This window comes from Bos indicus, chromosome 19 (assembly GCF_029378745.1).
Source record: "Bos indicus isolate NIAB-ARS_2022 breed Sahiwal x Tharparkar chromosome 19, NIAB-ARS_B.indTharparkar_mat_pri_1.0, whole genome shotgun sequence".
In the NCBI taxonomy this organism is placed as follows: domain Eukaryota; kingdom Metazoa; phylum Chordata; class Mammalia; order Artiodactyla; family Bovidae; genus Bos; species Bos indicus.
The window spans coordinates 25637266-25657312 of NC_091778.1; the positions used below are offsets into that span (position 1 = coordinate 25637266).

Genomic DNA, 20047 nt, shown 5'->3' on the forward strand with positions numbered 1-20047 from the left:
GTCTTCCTTGACTGTTTTCATTTCTTTCTGCATTTTCTCACTTCTCTGATTAATTCTTTGGAACTCAGGGAAGGCTCAGAGGCAGAAGTTTCTACAGACAGGAGGCAGGTAGAGAAGAGTCTGTCCTGGGAAGGCCACATAGGCTCTTGGCTCAATTACAGTTTGACCTTTATACTAACATATGAAGGGGGAGCCTTTGAAAGTTTTAGTTAGAAGTGATGTGATCAGATTGGAACTTTTAGAAAAAGAATCAGTTTTTGATCAGAAGGGGATCTGAAAGCTTGAAGCCAAGTTCCCTTTTACAGATAATAGGTGGCCTGTGACCAACAGCGGAGGCCCAGGCCTCCTGAATCCCATTTGGGTTCTGTATCAGATGCTTTCACATGAAGCTAAGAAGTGGCTGAGACAATAGCTTTGCCCGTGTCTCCCAGTGACCACCTCTGAACTCAGTGGGCAGGGGTCGGTCCTGACACCGAGTAAGGGGGAAGCAGAGTGAGTCCTGCTGCTGCTGCTGCTGCTAAGTTGCTTCAGTCATGTCCGACTCTGTGCGACCCCATAGACGGCAGCCCATCAGGCTCCCCTGTCCCTGGGATTCTCAAGGCAGGAACACTGGAGTGAGTTGCCATTTGCTTCTCCAATGCATGAAAGTGAAGAGTGAAAGTGAAGTCACTCAGTCGTGTCCAACTCTTAGTGACTCCATGGACTGCAGCCCACCAGGCTCCTCCGTCCATGGGATTTTCCAGGCAAGAGTACTGGAGTGGGGTGCCATTGCCTTCTCTGAGAGTGAGTCCTTCTGGTGAGTAAATCAGTGATCTGATTTACTTAACCTTTCCTCTGTTGCTGAGCAGGAAGATTGTTTGAGATGCTCACTTTTATAAAAAAAATAAAATACAGCAGTGCATGTCTGTATCATCTTGAGGATGTTTAATCTACTAGAGCAGAAGCTAAAAACCTGATTTTAAATGCTAAGTACCACTTTTATCAGTGCCTTCTTGGTCCTTTAATGTTAGTGCATTTAAGAAGTTTCCTTACTTTAACTTGAATTTCTTTGCAAAGACAGTAAGGAACGTAATATGTTGCTCACTGTTTCTTGTGTCTGCCTCTTTTGGTCATGTCTTTACATTGATGGGATGTCCATGAAAATATGAAAGATAAAAAAAGAGCACATTTAAAGTTAACACCTTTTTATTGTCTTATAGCCAAATTAAAATGTCAGAGAATGCATGTATTGGGCAGGACCCAGGAAATGCTTGCCATCCTCCCGGCTTTAATTCTGTGAACAGGCCTAAGGGGAAAGAGCTGGAAGAAAGGTGTCTTTTGTAGAGAGCATTCTTGGCTCCCCTGGAGAATATGCTCTGAGGAAAGTTGTACCACTTGGGGAGGAGAGGGGCAGGTTGGAACCAAGTAGACCAGACATCCAAGATGCCTCTCCACTTGGAGTGATGTAAGGACTTCCCGGGGCACTCAGAGACACCTGGAGGAAGTCACATTCCCCGTTTATGACTGGTCCCCAGGGGGTTAGCTAGCCATTGAGAGAGGAACTGATGGGGTTGAGGGGAGCAGAAAGGCATCCATGATGGATCAGTCCTGATGACCCTGCATCAGGAGTAAAGGGCACTCTGCTCTTTCAGTGGCTGGTCCCCATCATGTCACACTAATAGCACTTAATTTAAAACTTTTCCTGTTGGCCAGCATCATGGTACTCCAAAGGCATGGAATAAGTCTGATTGTCAGGAAGACATTAGGCAGAGGGCTTTTAGGCCAAGGCTTGAACATAACCATAGACAATTCCTGTGATACTGAGATGTCAGCATGGACAGATCTGAGAGGCTGGCGTGGTCATCTTCCTGTGCCGAGGGAAAGGGGCTTTCCCAAGTGTGAAACGTGCTCAGATTCCTGCTCCTCTTCTTCCCCCTTCAGAGTCAAGATTATGCGGGTGGTGGGGAGAACTGTGCAAAAGCCAGGGAACTGGTTATGTGTGACTATCCAGAAGCTGTGATGGGGGTCACAGGGCCATCTGTGCATGGGGCTCCTGACATCTAGTGGGGAAGCCACCAGGAAGGTTTTGCTGGACTTAAAGAAACAAGTCCTCTATGGCAGGAGGTTTAAAGGGGCAACCCTTAAAAGTAATGAATGCCCACGTGATGAAAGCGTCACAGAAGCTGCTCCAGACACACTGTTCATCCAGTCCTCGCTAAGTCCTCCTCATGTCTTTTCTACGTGTGGTTCCCTGACCTGGATGCTTCCCCTCACCTGGTTAGACTGTTACTAACCTTTCAGATTTCAACTCACATGTCACTTCCTTGTGGAAATCTGGCTGCGCCTCACTGAGGACTCTCGAAGCATCCCGTCCTGTTTGTGACTGGTGTGTGACCCCTAGACACTGGGCACCTGGGAGCAGAGGCCATTTTTGTGCCGCTCGCCACTGCCATCAGCATTTGGTCCAACACGCGACACGAGAGGCACTCAATACTATTTACTGACTGGATGAATAACTGTAGGAAGACATTTCCATTCCAGTGTAAAACAAGTAGCACAGCTGTCTGCAAATTGTGTGGCTGCTGCCAAGCGATTCCAAAAACAGGTTAAAGGAAACCAGATCAACTTCTAAGCGGCTGGGACCCCTGCCCTTTGAACTCCCTTCCAGACATACAAGTAACAGGCTGTCTTGTTAAATCCAAGGGTTTGCCTTAGAGAGGGAGACACCACAGGAGATCACCTGCCTTTCTCACTTTCTTGTCAGAGCAGCAGTTTGAGCTTACTGACAGGTCGCCTGGCAGCCCAGGGGGAGGAGCTGCTTGCTCTCCAAGGGGTCCTCTTCTGTGAACCACGCCCCTCTGACCCTCTCCTCAAAGGCCCCAGCGGAAGGGGGCTTACTGCCCCCGCTGGGCAGAGGAGAGCCAGGGTCCTCACAGGGAGAATGCTCCCTGGAGGCAGGGCAAGTGCTCAGACAGCACCCGGGCTCGCAGGGAGACAGGCAGCACCGCAGGCCTTGGCCGCCCGGTGGTTCCAACAGTGATGGAGCTCTAGGCCCTTCCCCTTGTGCAGGGGCTCCCCAGCCCAGCACATTCCATCTCGTCCGACAGCAGGGACTTGGTCTGAGTGCAGGCGGCAATGTTCATTTCCTGAGGGAAGACATGAGTAACCCAGTGAATTCTCAGCAAGACTGGTGAGCCTCTTGGAATTGGTAGCACAGGGGTAGCACAGGGAATTGGGGAACAGGGGTGGAAGAGAAGCTTTTCACTTCTGTTCCTCTGTACCTCTTAAGTTTTGAATCATTTAAGTATGACCTACTCAAAATAATTTGAATGAATTGAGCATAATGTCACTTTCCCAGGGCAGGGAAGGAGGGAATCTGCTTGGTCTCGAGGTAACTTCAGTGTCAGTGTGACCCAGAAATTGACACCACCCACCAAAGCAGGCCTTTTCAGAGCCAGGCCTTGCATATCTCCTCAAGCACTGCTTCTCAAACTCACATGCACATGAATCACTTGGGAATCCTGTTGAAATGCAGGTTCTGATTTGGGGGCGGGGGGCGGTGAGGGAGGGCTGAGACTGCATTTCTAACAAGCACCTAGGTGATGCCCGTGCTGCGAGTCCATGGACCACGCGTTGAACAGCAGTGCTTTACAGCGACTGAGGGAGGGGGTCAAGGACCAGCTTACTTACAGCTGTTTCCACTTGACATCGAGCACCATCCATCATCTCATTATCCCTTCAGATGGGGCCTTAGAGGAAGGGAAGCCGAGCAGGGAAAAACAAGCCCAACAGAACAGCGAGAGCCCAACCACACAGGCAAGCACATCTCCCACTGGGGTGAGACGCTGTCCCCCAGGCTCCCCGAGGCTCTCCTCCTCCTCCCCTCGTGGCCGGCTGCCTCCTCACAGGTCCAGTCCTTTAGTCCTTTGCTGGTTGCCTTCTTGGACGCCTTTAAATTTCACCCCTGGGGGCAAGGCCAAATGTCCGCTTGGAAGTTGACCAAGGTCTTTCTGTGAGGAGCCATCATTTGCTCTGAGGGTTTCAGAGCTAATGGTACAGGTCTCAGCTAGCGGCTGGAGGCAGGCCAGAGTGTGCGGCCCAGCTGTCATGTCCACCAGCTCCGAAGGGAATTAGATGAGTGCTCCCCTCTCTGAGGGCCAGGTCAGTGTCTCATTCAAGCATCTTTTGGACAGGGTCCAGCCCACAGCCGGCATCAAAAACTGTTTACCACATGGATGAATGAGTAACTGAATGCGCTTTAGGGCCTCTTCTGCATGAGCCACTGCGCCCACTGGGAGGCCCCCCCTCCCCACACACATAACAAGAAGCTTGTAGCAAGATCCCAAAGTGCAGGAGAGGTGCTGTCCCTGGAGGCCTGGTTCCATGTGGACGACGACAGGACTCTTCCCACTTCAGAGGTGTGGACAATTGTCCTAAATCTGCTCTCAGCCAACATCCCTGGCTACGCCTCCACGGTCTGCAGGCTCTGCAGCTGCTCCACATTCACCTTTCCGTTCCCCTGGTGGCCGGACCTGTGTGGGCAAGTGGGGGCACACAGGACAGCTGGGGCAGGGATGGTCTCCCTAAGGGCAGACTCAACCTGCAGAAGCTTCTGGCAGGCAGCGCTGCAGGCGGTGAGCACTGGCAGAGAGCGCAGTCTGATGCTCGGGCTGAGGCATCTGGAGCTGCACCAGCAATGAGCAGCAACCACCTCGGGTGGGGGGCCCCCCTGAGCGACTCCCCCCCCGCACCCACAGCAACAGTTGAGGCTTGCCAAGACCAGCAAGGCAACCACTCTTCCTTCTCGCATGTGAAGGAGCACAGGCGAGCACCCAGGAAGTGGCACTCAGCTCAGGGAGTGTGTGGGAGGGCTGCTGGCACAAGCCTACCCGGCAGGTCCCCCAACTTCTCCCTCTGTCTTTCCCCACACCTCTCCCTACTTGCCTCCCCTCTCGTCCTGGCTCACTTCTCTGTCTCCCCCTGCCCACGCTCAACTCCCCACTGGAGGCTGCCAATCGCTGAGTCAGCAGAGAATGAACGCTCAAGGCAGATGGCACCCAGCCCAGGTCAGTGAACCCCTCTGACACAGTTGACAGGAGAGTCAGGGAACCCTGCTCACTGGGCCAGAGGGGCCCCTGTGTCCAACACCCCTGGATCAAAGGGTGATCAAGCCCAGAAAGGGCCAGGCGCCTGCCCAGGGGCACACAGTGAGGCAGAAGCAAAGCAAGCCCCAGGGCTGCCTCCCTTGCCAGGCTGCCCGGGGCAGCGTTCCAGGGAAGGGTGGCCTGCAGGCCACCTGTCAGCACAGCCACCGCCATCCTGAGGCTCGGGCAGCTCCAGAATGTCCACATCAGAGAGGAGCATAGGGGAGGCAGCTCTGACAGGAGTAGAGGAAGGAAGGGCTCGGTAAGGTCAAATAACCTGATGGAGAAGGACTGGATTCTAGGAGCACACTGCCCAGGTTCAAGTCCCAACTCTGCCATTTATTAGCCATGTGACTGAAGCAAGTTACTTGACCTTTCTGTGTCTCACTTTCCTCATTAGTAAAATAGGGACTGTTGGTGACCATCTCATTAGGGTGCTGAAATGAGCTCCGGGCTCAGCGCAGTGCCCAGCAGAGGAAGCCTGAGTGCATGTTAGTGCGTTGCTGTTGTAGTGCTGGGGCAGCATAGTGGCAGGCAGGTCTGTGGTCACCGGGGGTTGGGGGATGATGGGGATCGTGGAGGAGCTAAAGCGCCAACCACCAGCACCCCTCCTCCCAGAGTCCAGCTTGGATGGGCTCCGTGAGGTCCCCCGCACCCTGCCTTGTGGCCAGGTCACCCAGAGCTGGGAGCACGGTGGCAGCTGGGCTGTCTCCACAGGCCTCCTTCCTGGCCCTTGGCTGGGCAGCCCCCTCACCTGGCGGGCTGGAGGAGCTGCCCACACACACAGCCATTCTCCTTCTGGGCGCCGCCTTCATCCTGCGCCTCTGGCTGCTCCGCCAGCCCCGCTGCGTCCGGGGCCACGCTCTGCTGTGAGGACTCTGCCATTTGGGCGAGGACCTCTAGGTCCCTGGGCAGGACATGACCTGTTAACCCTGGCCTGGGGGCCCTGGGCGTGACCCCCTCCCTGGGACTGGCGTGCCACTTGCCCTGCAGGGGGCGCCCCTCTTCCTCCAGCAGCTCTGCAGGGTGGCAGGTACAGTCAGGGCTCAGGGCTCAGCCTGAGAACCAGGGCTGGGGGTCAGTCCAGGCAGAGGAGGCAAGCTGGCCCCCTGTCCCATCCCAGGGGGTGGCGGGACTGAGGGAGCACCCAGTGCCTTTCCCGAGCCCACCAGCTGCAATTCCCCGTTCCCATCCCACTCCTCCAGAAAGCCTTCCCCAAGGCCTGGCCAGAGCCCCTTGCCCCTTCCTGTCCACCCAGCTCTCAGGATTTCCCACTCACACTAGAGTCTGCTCTTCTGAATACACACACACAAACCCCACCGAGCCCACTGCCCAAGAGAGCCTGGAAATAGGCCTCTGTAGTGGGGGGTAGGGGGACTCCATTTATTTTTCCTTCCTTTACCACTCCAGCTTCCCTCAACCCCAGCCCACCAGGACCACCAAGTCCAAGAATCCTGAAATTACAGGTGCTGGAAGACACTCTATGTAAACCAACACTCCTGTCTCACACAGAGAGAAACAGGCCCAAGGAGGCCTGGGGAGACAGCAGCAGAGCCAGGCCTGGAAACCAGGTCTCCTTCCCATGGCCTTTGGTGGCCTTCTCTTCTGCTGGCTGCTCCGAAGCAGAATCCAGTTCTGTAGAGCCGGTACTCAGAACATTCCACCTTCCCCAGCCCTTCCAAGATGGCTCCCAGCATTCAGCCCTGCCTCTACCCCACAAACGTCAACAGAAAACCAGGGCCAGAGTTCTGAGCCATGGAGGGAAACACTGACCTAGTGGGCTGCCCTAGGGCCACCGGGAGGAAGCGTAACTGACCTCACTTCCTCGTATTTCTTGTCTCGATAAAAGTGGCTCTTTTTGATGAAGTAGATGAGTACCAGGTCACAGAAGAAAGACCCCTGTAAAAGAGTGGAGGTCCCTGACTCAGTGCGCCAGGCCACTTAACACCAATAGGTGAGGGCGCTGAGCTCAGAGGCTCCTTTGTCCAAGGCCACAAAGCCGGCCCACCGTGCAGCCAGCCAGCCTGTGGTCCCTCTGCTCTGTCAGGCCAAGCACCTCTGCACTGCCTTGACCCCTCTCAATCACATCTTCAGCCAGTGTTTGCTCAGCGCTCACCAGTGCCAGGCACTGCCCTGGGGTACAGGGAGAGGTAGGACAATGGCACTCTTGGGGGACCCCCCGCCCCCGCCTCGGGTGCAGGAGACAAGCATGTAAATGATAAGCGACCTGTCCCAAGATGGGAAGAGAAGCAGAGAGGAGATGGAACTTTACGCAGCCTCGAGGGTCCTCTGGGCCGAGTCTTGAGTCTGAATTGGATTTTATTTAAGACAGAAGGAAAAAAGCTCAGCAAAGAGCCAGCTTGTCATGCCTGGGAACCCAGGCAGGACACAGAAGTGCAGCACTGTGGGAAGATCCCTCTAGTAGTCACATGGGTTGGAGGGTATCTGAACAAGAACACCACAGCAGGGGCCAAGGAAAGAGGAGGAGGCCTGAGCAACCCAGCAGAACGACTGACACCTGAACATGAGCTCTTCAGACCAGACCAGATGGTGCAAATACCGGTCTCCTCCACCAGAGGGCAACTCCACCCAGAGCACAGACAGAGCGGGTGGGAGAGGCCTGAGGGACAGTCCCACAGGTGAACCTGGGCGCTGCACACCTTTTCTTTTTTCCCCTCCAGATGTCAAAAGGGTTATCAATTCATTGTTCCATAGAGAGCACTCCTCACACCCCCACCCAGCCTCTACCACTTTTCCCGTTACCTGCATCCCACAGGACGTCCCCAGATGCCCATGTTCTGATATATGCACATCATAAGAAAGAGGCCTGAACATGGCCCCTCTCTACATACACACACATACAGGGCTCCCCAACAATATTGTCTGCAGTTAAAAAGGAGTCATTTGGGGCCCCCTTTCATCCACTGACCCATCTCTCAGGAGCATGGCTTCGTTGAGTCCTGTTATAGGACACGGTGTTTCTGGTCTCAATAAAAAGTCAGTCCTGGGTCCTCCTGGTGGAGAAGGCAATGGCACCCCACTCCAGTACTCTTGCCTGGAAAATCCCATGGACGGAGGAGCCTGGGAGGCTGCAGTCCATGGGGTCGCTAAGAGTCGGACACGACTGCACGACTTCACTTTCACTTTTCACTTTCATGCATTGGAGAAGGAAATGGCAACCCACTCCAGTGTTCTTGCCTGGAGAATCCCAGGGATGGGGGAGCCTGGTGGGCAGCTGTCTATGGGGTCACACAGAGTTGGACACGACTGAAGCGACTTAGCAGCAGCAGGTCCTCCTGGAAGCCTCCAGGGGAGCTGTTGTGACCTCCTAGGCAGAGGAACCAGGGACAAAGCTGCCAGAAATCTCAATAAGGGGCTCACTGGGGTGGATGCAAGCCACTCACTGATAACTCCCTTGTATTTAAAAAACTTCCAGAAAAAAAAGGGGGGGCATGAAAGGTCAGGAATAAGCCTTTCCCTGCCCTCCAGTGCTACATCCCCTCCTGTGGCCCCTCTGCCCAGCTGAAGTTCAGAACAGACCCGAGGAAGGACCACAGCCCGACTTCCCTGCCTCTCATCTTTTTAGTCCCTGTGATTCACAACTCGGGGCAGTCTGGCAATGCCTGCACACGTTTTTGGCCAGCACAATTGTGGGGGAAGTTGCTTTCGACACCTCATGGGGAGAGGCTGGGGATGCTGTTAAACACTCTACAACGTACACGATCACCCCACAAAAGTTATCTGGCCCAAAATATAAACGGGGCCATGGCTGAGAAGCCCTGTATATCGCCAGATCTGCCTCGTTTTAGTGGAAGTGGAGACAAGGCTGTGGAGGATTCCAGAGAACCCCCAGCTGCTGAGCCACAGGCAGAAGCCTCTAGCTCTGGAAAGAGAATCCCAGGCAGGCGCTGACACCGGGGGCCGCCAGAGGGGTGTGAAGTCCCAGGAAGCCCTCTTCACCCCGTCCCGCACTGACCTCCCCAGCTCCGATTCCTTCTGGAGCACTGGGACAGCTCTCTCCCCTGGGCAGTGCCCGCTCCCCCTGCGGTGCTCCGAGGGTCAAGGGGGAGGGGAGAGGTACTCACCACTCCCATGAGTGCCACCCCTGAGCCCACGTTGATGATCGTGGGGATGATGTTGAACTTGCCAGCCTGGAGCAGAGAGACAAGGTGAGGCACAGCGGGGTCACCAGGGACTCCACCAGAGCCAGCCCAGACACCCCCACATGGCCCACCCTCCCAGAAGGGAGCCTCGCCCACACACCTTGCCATTTACCATCACATCGAAGCGGATCCCGTAGGCTTTAAACAGCGTGCGGAACTCCACCCCAGCTGCGTCTCGGTAGTACTTGGCAAACCTGGGGGAGACACGGCTCAGCCTGCCTGGGCCTTTCCTGTTTTCAGTGCAGGCTCGGCTGCCTTGGAGATTTATAAACCCACCCACCCCGGCACCCTGGCTCTCAGCAACCCCAGGAAAGGCTGGAGACCCTTTTGCTTATGTGACATTAAAGGTTCATTCCGATCTTTGAAGTTCTTGCCAGACAGTCCCCAAAGGGTGAAGGCTTTCCCACCACTGCTGGGCCAACCTGGGGCCACCAGGCACCGATGGACCTGGCCCAGCCCTCCGCTCCAGGGCAGCTCCAGAGCCATGGCAGGAGTTTCCCAGAGGCACCCTGGCTGCCTCCCTGCACCTCCCACTCTGACACCCACCCCCAGGAAGGGGTGTCATAGGGCTGGCACCCAGGGAAGGACAGGGTCATAAGGTGGCAGGCTTAGCGCCAGGTACCTGAAGTTGTACCCGGAAGAGATAGAGTTTCCTGAAAATCTGTTGTCCAGACGGTTAAAGTAATAGCGAGGGTAACATTCAGAAGGCGCTTTATCAAGATCACAGTCCCATTCAATCTGAATTCCTATCACGCCGCCCTTGATGCAAAAGAGACATGAATCAAGGCCCAGAACTTTCTGGAGGTGGACAGAAGTCACAAGTCAGCTGTTCATGGAGAGCTTGGGTAAGGGCTCAGCTCCACTGCAGCATCCTTCTGGAAGGATGGTGGAAGGCCCAGGGTTCACATTTCTGGAGTGGCTGAGAAGAAGCATCACCCACAGCCCACATCTCCTGCTCCATGCCCCAAGGAGAAGGGAATGACCAGAGTGAGCCCCCGCGTGGCACTGGCAGCTCACAGCAGAGGACTTAGAACCAAACGCAGGTGCGAGTGTGCCCCTCAGCAAGTGTGGCATAGCTGACTGCATCACAGCCGATGCTGAGAGAGCAGGTCCATGGGCAGGTTACTGCAGGGCCGGCTCCTCCTGTGGGTCCTCCTCCACCCTGCCTCCTCATTGCAGAGCCCAAGCCCACAGCCCTCGGCCCCGGGGTTGGGGGGGGGGGGGCTCTGAGCACACACCACCCACCTGTACCGCTATCTCCTGGAAGTTGCTCCCCGTCCAGCTGACCACAGAGCCCAGTCGGAAGATGGGGCAGTAGGGATTCTCGGGGCTAAACTTACAGGACTTCAGGAAAGTTCTGTCTGTGGTGTCCAGCACATTGGTCCTGGGTGGAGGCCATGAAGAGCCAGGGGAATAAAGGTGAGACTTGCTGTTCCCAAGCCAGAAATGGCCTGACCCAGGAGCCACTGGACCCCTCGCCCAGCCCAGACTGAGCCCTTGACTTAGCCCTACCCCAGTCCTGATTAATTCCTCCACCCCCACATCCGCCACAGCAGAGGAAAGGGTGCCCCTTCAATGCCCAGTGGTTCATTCACACATAGCGTCACACACACACCATGCACACGGGCCCACGTACTTGGAGAAGTTGAATTTGGGGAAACGAATGAAGTTCTTTATGTAAACAGTGAAGTCTTTCGCTTCGCCCAGGAGTGGCTTCCTGAAAACAAAGGCAGGACAGCCTGTTCAGGGGGCCCTGCCCGCCCCATGCTGAGGCTGAAGCCTGCCTGCCCATGGGTGCCCCGAAGCCTTGGCAAAGGACAGTTAATTCAGTCATGTTGGATTGGCCGTCGGGCCTTTGTGGGGTGTCCCAGCTCCTCCCCCAGAATGAGGACTCCGAGTGGACGTGTCTCCACCATCAGGCTGGGACCCACTGCCCAGGACTGGGTGACTCCTCAGGGTCCCAAGCTTATAGCTACTCACGTTGGCCTGGATCTTGTCTCCACCGGGCACCAGGCGAAGATCTCACAGGTGCCCTTCTGTGCGCTCCCCTCCCGCAGGCAGCGGCCCGTCCTCACTCCTGCAGGGGGAGGGGGACAAGCACAGTGCCAGGAACCTCCCGGCTCCAGCCCCTCCCTGACCCCCAGCCCTGGCCGCTCCAGGCCTCACCATTTCCAGCCGCAACAGGCTCCCCAGGAGGGCAGTCGCTGTCCTCATAGCACAGGGCATCGGGAACACTTGCACTCTGCCAGGAGAGAGAGCACCTGGGCTGGGGTGCCCCTTCTCAGATCCAGGTCCCGCCCCAGGGGGAGGACAGGGGCTCCTCCCTTGCCTGGGGCCACACATGCCTTGGGAACCTGCTTCTCCCCTGAACCGTGCAGGCATGCACACCAGTACACACATTCCCGCCGCGGGCCCTGGGAGGGGGTAGAAACCCCTGCTTCAGGAGAGAGGTGGGCCCCAAGCACTGCCTGTACCTCTCCCATCCCCACTCCCTGCTCTCAGCACTGAAACACACCTCAGCACAGGTTTCCTGCCGCTGGTTGGGGGTCACGACCAGGTTGGTAATTACGAAGAAGACGTTCTCTCCCTGAGAAATCAGAGCGGGGTTGAGGAGCCCCTTCCTGCCATCTGGGGTCCCTCCTTCCCGGAGCTGCCTGGCAGGTGTTAGGGACTCCGCACGGGTACTCAAAACACTGGGGCCACAAAATCAGTGGACCCCACCCACGTGCCCACTGGTCTCAGAGTCCCTGAGTAGGTGTCCTTAGATGGGTCTCTCATGCCCACAACCCCAAGCCATGCTGACCTCAGCCCCCAGGGTCCAAGCTGAGCTCCAGGAGGGGAGAGAGAAGGGGCAGTGAGGCCAGGCCAGCCCTGGCCCAGGAACTGTGACCAGGCCAGGGAACTGCTGCCGGGGGCAGTGGCCAACATAAAGGTGGGGCTCCTGGTGTCAGACCTGCCAGCTCACACAGGCAGGGAAGGTCTCTGGGTCCCACTTGGTCTCAACAGGATCAGGGTTTGTTGCAAACAGAGCAGCCCCGTAAGGCACAGTCAAGGAGTACAGGGGTTTGGTGAGGGGGGAAGGACCTGGGCAGAGTCTGTCTGCAAACCTTGCAGCCGTCACAGGCCAAGGGAGACAGTGAGTGGAGGCCCCTGAGTCCCCAAGCAACTTCCCACATGACCCGTCCAGAGCCAGACCCTGCCGACCTGGGTCCCCCTGTGCTGGGTGGGGCTCAGACCTGGGGTGGGATGACATAGTCAGCAACATCCCAGAGCCGCTCCCCAAGCTCCGAGGTGTTGGTGAAAGTCACGCCTTTGACTTTGGTGATGATGCTGCTCTGCAGGGACGTGTCCGTGTCTTGGTAACACTTCTTCACCAGGAACACCCAACTGCAGGGAGGGGCAAGCAGGTGGGCATCAGCCTCCCGTTGCCCTCAGGAAGTCTCCCCAGACGCCAGGGCGCAGAGAGGGCAGGCTTGGGGTTTCACCCTTCCCACCCACTCCTGGGCAGGAGTCACAACTCCCACCGCTGCCTGAAAGCCAGCCCTGCAAACAGTGGAGGAGACAAGCAGCCCCAGAAGGGAGAGGCTGCTGCTGTCAGGGACCAGGGCCCTGCCGCCCACTCATCCCCACTTGTCACATGACCTCGGGCGAGCCAGTGAACTCTGGGGGTCAACACAGGGCTAACGGCACCTCCCTTCAATTAAGGGGCATGGGGTACAACCTAGAACTAATCATGAGGAGACCGAAGACATATCCAAACTGAGGGGACTCTACAAAACCAGAGCGCAAAATCCTACACTCTGAGGCTTCCCTGGTGGTCCAGTGGTTAAGAATCTGCCTTGCAATACAGGAGACGCCGGTTCAATCCCTGGTCTGGGAGGATCCCGCGTGCCACGGGGCAACCAGGCCCAAGCACCACAATGGCCTAGAGCCTGAGCTCCACAACAAGAGGAGCCACCCAATAAGAGGCCCGAGCACCCCAACCAGGGAGTAGCCTGTGTGCAGCAGTGGAGACCCAGGGCAGCCAGAAGTCAGTAAACAGTTTTTTTTTTAAATCCTATACTCTGACACCCAAAACACAAGCAACAAATGGAAAAAAAGAGAGAAAAATAATGGACTTGGTCAAAATTAAGAACTTTTTTTGTGCATCAAAGGACACTATCAATAAAGTGAAAAGACAACCCATAGAATGGGAGAAAATATTTGTGAGTCACATTATCTCATGAGGGTCTAGTACCCAGAATATACAAAGTCTTACAACTCAAGGGTAAAAAAGACAAATAAACCAATTTAAATATGGGCTAAGGATGTGAATTGGGAGGATCAGCTGGAGAAGGAAATGGCAACCCACTGGAGAATCCCATGGACAGAGGAGCCTGGCAGGCTATGGTGCGTAAGCTCTCAAAGAGTCAAGACACGACTGAAGCAACTTAGCACCCAAGGATGTGAACAGACATTTCTTCAAGAAAGACACACAAATGGCCGACATGCCCCTGAAAAGATGCTTAACATCTTTAGTCATTAGGGAAATGCAATAGAAACCACAATGAGAGAGTACTTCACACCCAATAAGATGGCTGTAGTCCAAAAAATAGAAAATAACAAGTGTTGGTGAGGATGCAGAGAAACTGGGGCTCGCCGGTGGGAATGTACAACTGTACAGGCGCTGTGGGAAGCAGATGGACAGTTGTGACCCAGCAATTCCATCCCCAAGTGTGTGAGACAAGGGAAAATGTATGTCCACACGAAAACGGACACGTGAATGTTCTCGGCAGAATTATTCATAATAGGCAGAAAGTAAAAACAATCCAAGTCCAATCAATCTGTCCAACAATCATCTGTCCAACAGATGAATGCATAAACAAATGTGGCGTCTGCATCCAATGAGATATTATTCAGCCCTTGGAATGATTCACTGACACAGGCTCCAACATGGACAAACCTTGAAAACATGATGCTACGGGAAACAAGCCAGACGAAAAAGGCCACATGTTATAATGATTTGATTTATATGAGAAGTCCAGAATAGGCAAATCTATAGAGACAAAAAATAGATTAAGCGGTTGCCAAGGGATGGAGGTAGGGGAGAACTGCAACTGACTGTAAATAGACACAATCTATTTTGAGGGTGATGGAAACATCCTAGAATTAGATAATGGTGCTGGCTGTACAACACTGTGAATGTACTAAAAACCACTGAATTGCATAACTTAAAAAGGCTAAAATGATGAATTACATGCTCTATGAATTTTACCTCAATTTAAAAATGGTTTTAAAAAGATCCTGTACTCTAAAACATGTCAGAGTCATAGATACAAAGACAGACTCGGGAGTGATTCCAGAGTAAAGGAGACAGGACAACTGAATACAAGGCATGATTTCAGATTTTCTTTTCCTATAAAGGTAACTTAGGGGACAATTTACAAAAGGTCTATTGCTTAGGTGATAATATTATTTCAATGTGAATTTCTAAGTTTTCATGCCTGCAACCTACTCAACAGAAACAACTGCACATATATATACACACAGAGAGACAGGTAAGGCCAACACAAATGAAGCACAACGTTAACATTTGGGGGAGTCAAGGTGAAAGGCATTAAAAACGTCTGTAGTACTCTTAGAACTTTTCTGTAAGGACAAATTAATCAAATATATATATAAAACCAGTCCATTCTGAAGGAGATCAGCCCTGGGATTTCTTTGGAAGGAATGATGCTAAAGCTGAAACTCCAGCACTTTGGCCACCTCATGCGAAGAGTTGACTCATTGGAAAAGACCCTGATGCTGGGAGGGATTGGGGGCAGGAGGAGAAGGGGACGACAGAGGATGAGATGGCTGGATGGCATCACTGACTCGATGGACGAGTCTGGGTGAACTCCGGGAGTTGGTGATGGACAGGGAGGTCTGGCGTGCTGCGATTCATGGGGTCACAAAGAGTCGGACACGACTGAGCGACTGAACTGAACTGAATATATAAAAATATATATATTTTTTTTTTTTAATAAGATGGGACATGTAAATTGCTTAGTACAGTGAGTACCAGGCACAGAGGAGAAGTTCAATGAACACATCAACTTATTACTGATGTTACTGTTAGTTAGAAATTGTGCAGGTGAACCTTCGGTAAAGCTGGAAACACTGAGGCCAGGAGAGGGCGGGAAGCCGCCTTCCAGAGGTCCCGCAGGACGCCCTGCCCCTCCGGGGTGCCAGGAAGAGTTCTCTGTACAGCAGGCACCAACCAGGACCCTTCCACCCTCGTCTCTGGGAGCACAGCTGGCATGGCCCATCTCCAAGGACCTCTGAGAGGGTTGAGACCCTTGAGCCAAACAGCTGTTTTAGTGGGGACACAATGGGCCCAGCCTGGACACAGACATTCAGCAACAACATCCACTCGTTCACTTCACATCTGGTTCCCTAAGCAGTTCAGGGATGGCAGGCAGGCCCCGCCCTCAGGGCATTCCCAGAATGGCAGGGAGTCAGCACAGACACTAAACAAATGATCCCCTGAATGAGCATATAATTACACTGGGATTTCTGGGGAGGAGCCTGTGAGAAGCCAGGTGTGAAAGGGACCCCTGGCTGAGGAGCAGCACCAAGAAAAAGCCTTCAGGTGGAGACAGCCAGATGCCTCAGGGATGAAGCCTTCTGGTGGGAGCAAGGTGAGGTCAGGACTGCCCTCCCAAAGGGGCAGGAAGTAGGAGGGACTCCACGGCAGTAACTGCGGAAGTAAAAGACGCGCATCTCCTCTCCACCTATCCCCTCCCTGCTTGGGGGTGAGGGCTCTGAACCCCTGGCTGACCCCAAAGAGCTGCCCTCTCAGCTGATGGTGCCAGCTCCTGCGGGGCAGGAGAGGTGGGTGCCAGAGAGGATCGAGGGATCCCAGCAGGACCCCTGGCCCCGGCTGGGGCGAGCTGACCAGCAGGGAGTTCAGGGACACAACACCAGGCTCATGAGTTGCCCAGCCCCAAGCCTGGCACTGAGCTCAGTGATTATAAATAACCTACCCAGTGCTGGGGCGATTCCAGACCAGGCCCAGGGAGGCGGCAGGGACAGCTGAAGCCCAGCCCCCTGCATCCTCACCCCCTGCCCAAAGCCCTAATGCTGGGGCCCCAGCCCTGAGGAAGGAGCCGACCACGGCAAGTCTGAGAAATGAGAGGACCCAGGAGCCCCTGGCACATCTCATCACCTCCTGAGCCGGTGGGGGAGTTGAGGCCTCCTTCCTTAGCCCCCACCCTTACACCCACGGGTACAAAAAGGGTCCCCTCCAGAAGCAGAGTCCCAGACCCCAGTCACAGGGCACCCCAGGCGTCCACACACCAATTCCCAAGCTCCGGAGGCCACCGCTGCCGCCCCCGGCTGACCCTGCCCCCTCCCCAAAGCCCCCAGAGAACTCACACCACCAGGTAGGTCAGGATGGAGACCTGCAGCAGCCGGTAGAGCAGGCCCACCTTCTTGTTCTTGGCGATGACGTACTTCTCCGTCTTGTAGTCGAAGAGCGACTGGTAGAGCCCCTTGCAGCCCGCCTGCCCCATGGCTCCGGCTCACCTGGCCGGCGATCGCGCGGCCGCACGTGTGGCGCATGGAGCCGCCCCCGTCCGCCCGCCGCCCGGCCCCCAGCTTGGGCCCCGCGGCCGCCGGGTGCACGGCTCAACGCGCGGGGCCGGCTGCTGGCAAGGCTGCGGCAGCGCCGCCGGAGGCCAGGCGGGGACCTCGGACCGCGACCTTGCCGCCTCCTCCCCTGACAGTGACAGTGACAGCGCCGGACCGCCGCCCGCCCTGCCCTGCGGCGGCCCTCCCGGCGACCGCCGCGCGGGAGGGACGCGCTGAGAGGGGCTTCTTTGGAAGCAACCCCCGCTCTTTCCGCCTCCCAAAGAAATCCCGGGGGTTCCTCCTATTGAATAGACGGGGCAACTGAGGCCCCCGGGGCGGGGGTGGGGACGGGTACCTACAGCACAGGAAGTGCGGGTGGGCAGGATAAAGAGCAAGATGGGGGAGACTAGACTTGTCAGACGCGCGGCTCCCGCCTCGGCTGGAACGAGGTGCGTGTTCCTACTGCAGCAGCTGCGGCCGGTTTAAACCCCGCAGTCCCCAGGAGTCGGCGGCCAGGACAGGGAGGAGGGGTGGGGTGTGGTGGGGTGTGGTGGGGGCGGGGAGACAGGCAACCGAGGCCTGGGATCTTAAAATATGTCTGGAGAGAAGGCGGGTGCCAACTGTTTGAAATGTTCCCAAGGCAAGAGAGGGGACCTAATCTAAGCTTCTAAATCTGTCACCCTCACAACACGTGAAATTAAATTGGAGGTGGTGAGAACGGAGATGAGGACAGCTCTGAGATCAGGTTTGGACCCTGGGGTGGCCAAAGAGAGAGACTCGGGGTCCTGGGCGAGTTTCGAGTGCATGTGTGTGGGGCTGTGCACGCGTTGTTTTCTGCATCTCAGGCATTACCATCCTGCAGTCTGACCGGAAGCCGCCCTGCCCCTCTCCGTGGCCTGGCCCTCACACACCAATGAGAAGTCCCTTCCCTGAACCACAGGCTCTGGGAGTCAGAAGTTGGAAGGGACCCTAAACTTCACCAGGTGTGATCTTCTCTCAAAGAAAACGCCCCAAGGCAGCAGGTCTCCAGTTTTAGTGAGCCTGGGCATCATTTGGAAGAAAAATGCAAATTCCTGGGCACTGCGCCTAATATTGTCATTCTCTTAAGACTAGGATGGAGCCTGGGAATCTGTATTTTGCCCTCAAACTGCCATTTAGGAAGCACTGAGTTTTGCATCTGTTCATCAGTTTCAACTCAAATGCCAGTTCCTTTTTTTTTTTTTTTTTTAAAAAAAAGGCCTGTTCTTACTACCACTCACTAAAGCAGCCTCCACCCCAACTACTTTCTATCCCATTACGCCTTCTTATTCCCTTAGAGGCCCTGTCCCTCATTTACTTATTGCCTGTGTCCCCCTCTAAGACCATAAGCTCCAGGAGGACAGGGACCTTGCCTTTAGGCATCTCTGCACCCCACGGCCACTGCTGTGCCTGCCATAAAATAAGTCAGTGTTTGTTGAGTGAATTCAGGCCTGATTTTTTTAAACCCAGAGAGGATTCCAGCTGCTGCTCCAATTATGACTGGGGATTTTGGAAGTTGACATCATCCTGGCAGAAAGGCTTAGGAATTGTCACCTGGCCTCCCTCTCTCCCTCAGGGCCTCTCAGCTGGTGCAGTGGTAAAGAATCCGCCTGCCTCTGCAGGAGATGCAGGAGACGTGGGTTTGATCCCTGGGCTGGGAAGGTCCCCTGGAGAGGGAAATGGCAGCCCACTCCAGTATTCTTGCCTGGAGAATCCCATGGACAGAGGAGCCATGGGGTCTCGAAGAGTCAGACATGACTAGGACGCACCATGTACTCCTTCCCTCTCCTGCCAGCCTCTCCCTTAGCCCTCCCTCTCATGGCTCTCCGACAACCTGCTCATTTGCCCTCCAGTGCGGGCAGCCCCTCCTGATCTCCCCATGGCCCAGCCAAAGCCAGGCTGCAGTTTCTGACAGAACTCTCTAGAGGCTTCAGACATGACGTGAGGGATGTCCAGAGGGGAAAGGGCTCTTCTCAGAGGTGTGGCCAGACTCTCCCATGTGGGCGCCCTCACAGCTTCTTAAGCTAAACCCAGACCCATTAGTGGCTCATGATAGCAATTTCCTGGGTTCCAACCAGTATATTCACACACACACACACAAAAAAAATTAGAGTATGTTTAAGGAAGTATGGGTAGACGGTTTTGTGAAACTTGTTTGAAGTATGTGTGTGCATATGACATTATGACGTATAATGCATTTCTTCCCGTGGGTCAAGGTCAAAACAACGTGAAAAATACTTCCCTTGAGCTGCAAACCAAGTATCTGCAATCTACCTCCACGTGGCTGGGGCTGGCTCACCACCCCAAGTTCAGATCTAATCCCCATTGTACCCCAAGCAGGAGAAGGGGTCTTTGCTTTTTGCATTGGCATTACTAGAAGTCCAAGTTCAGGGATGCTTCCAAAACCAAGATGAATTCAAGCACTTGAGTGAAAACTGCTTGCAGTCTTTGAGTGATGGTTTCCCAGTCTCTACCTAAACCCATCTCACCAGGCATCCTGTTCAAATGATCTTCCCCACCATTACTGTTCGAATGTTTATCAGCTTAGCAAATAGTTAAGTCAGCAGTCAGGGTGAATAGTCAAAGCCCCTTTCTCTCTCCTCCACCCAAATCATCCACATCATACTTCATTGTAACGAGTGTTGTCCACCTGAAAGAAAGGAACTGGCCGTGACTGGACTGACCAATCTCATCTGGTTCGTAAGGCTGTCTCGGATGATCTAAGGTAACTGCAGTGAAGTGATGGGGAATTGTAAAATAAACTCAGAATGTATTCTCCAAAAAATTAAAGGAAGCACAAGAGGAAACACAAACTGCATAAAACAATCTGGTCCTTGGAGGAGAGGTTACTTATACCTAACAAACAAGGTTTCATTTCCCATCCCAGAGGAGAGGAGGGCTCAAGCAACTGTTGAGACAGGAGATCTCAATCTGTCTCAGGACACAAAAGGAAGTCATCCCAAGGCAAGGAAAGCCCTTGCTTCAGAGCCCGGAGGATGCTGGATGACCTGGAAGGGACAAGAGTGGAAAAGGCATGGTGGCATGGAAAGGGTTTCACAAAGCAATTTATCCTTTAATTCTTCTTTTGCTCTGGAGAGTCCTGCTATGATAAACACGTCCCATTAATAGACATTAGTGGTCCATTTAAGAAAC

General features: G+C 54.5%; 1 protein-coding gene across 5 annotated transcripts; it reads right to left on the minus strand.

The window, feature by feature from the left end:
• Positions 1-1167: 1167 nt before the first annotated feature.
• P2RX5 (purinergic receptor P2X 5) lies at positions 1168-16938 on the minus strand. 5 transcript variants are annotated; one of them, XR_002182946.2, is made up of 14 exons: positions 16682-16937; positions 12523-12673; positions 11802-11873; positions 11453-11528; positions 11267-11363; positions 10923-11003; positions 10532-10670; positions 9909-10045; positions 9387-9480; positions 9209-9274; positions 6940-7022; positions 5878-6030; positions 3670-4511; positions 1168-3125 (listed from the first exon to the last, which is right to left on the minus strand). XR_002182946.2 is itself a non-coding variant. In XM_019980859.2 (13 exons), the coding sequence occupies exons 1-13, from the start codon at positions 16816-16818 to the stop codon at positions 4442-4444; spliced, it is 1356 nt and encodes a 451-aa protein (XP_019836418.1). In that variant the 5' UTR covers positions 16819-16937; the 3' UTR covers positions 1168-4441. The 5 variants fall into 5 exon arrangements, 4 of the variants coding, with proteins under 4 accessions (XP_019836418.1, XP_070628945.1, XP_019836420.1 ...); XM_019980859.2 differs by having other exon boundaries at positions 1168-4511; XM_070772844.1 differs by lacking the exon at positions 16682-16937 and adding an exon at positions 14229-14254 and having other exon boundaries at positions 1168-4511.
• Positions 16939-20047: the final 3109 nt, after the last annotated feature.

Coding starts and splice junctions, on each gene's coding strand:
- P2RX5 (XM_019980859.2), bottom strand. CDS start 16,818: ATGGGGCAGGCGGGCTGCAAGGGGCTCTACCAGTCGCTCTTCGACTAC. Junction 10,046..10,531: donor TCCAGGAGATAGCGGTACAG/GTGGGTGGTGTG, acceptor TTTTGCATCAAG/GGCGGCGTGATAGGAATTCA. Junction 6,031..6,939: donor AAGAAATACGAGGAAGTGAG/GTCAGTTACGCT, acceptor TGTCCTGCCCAG/GGACCTAGAGGTCCTCGCCC.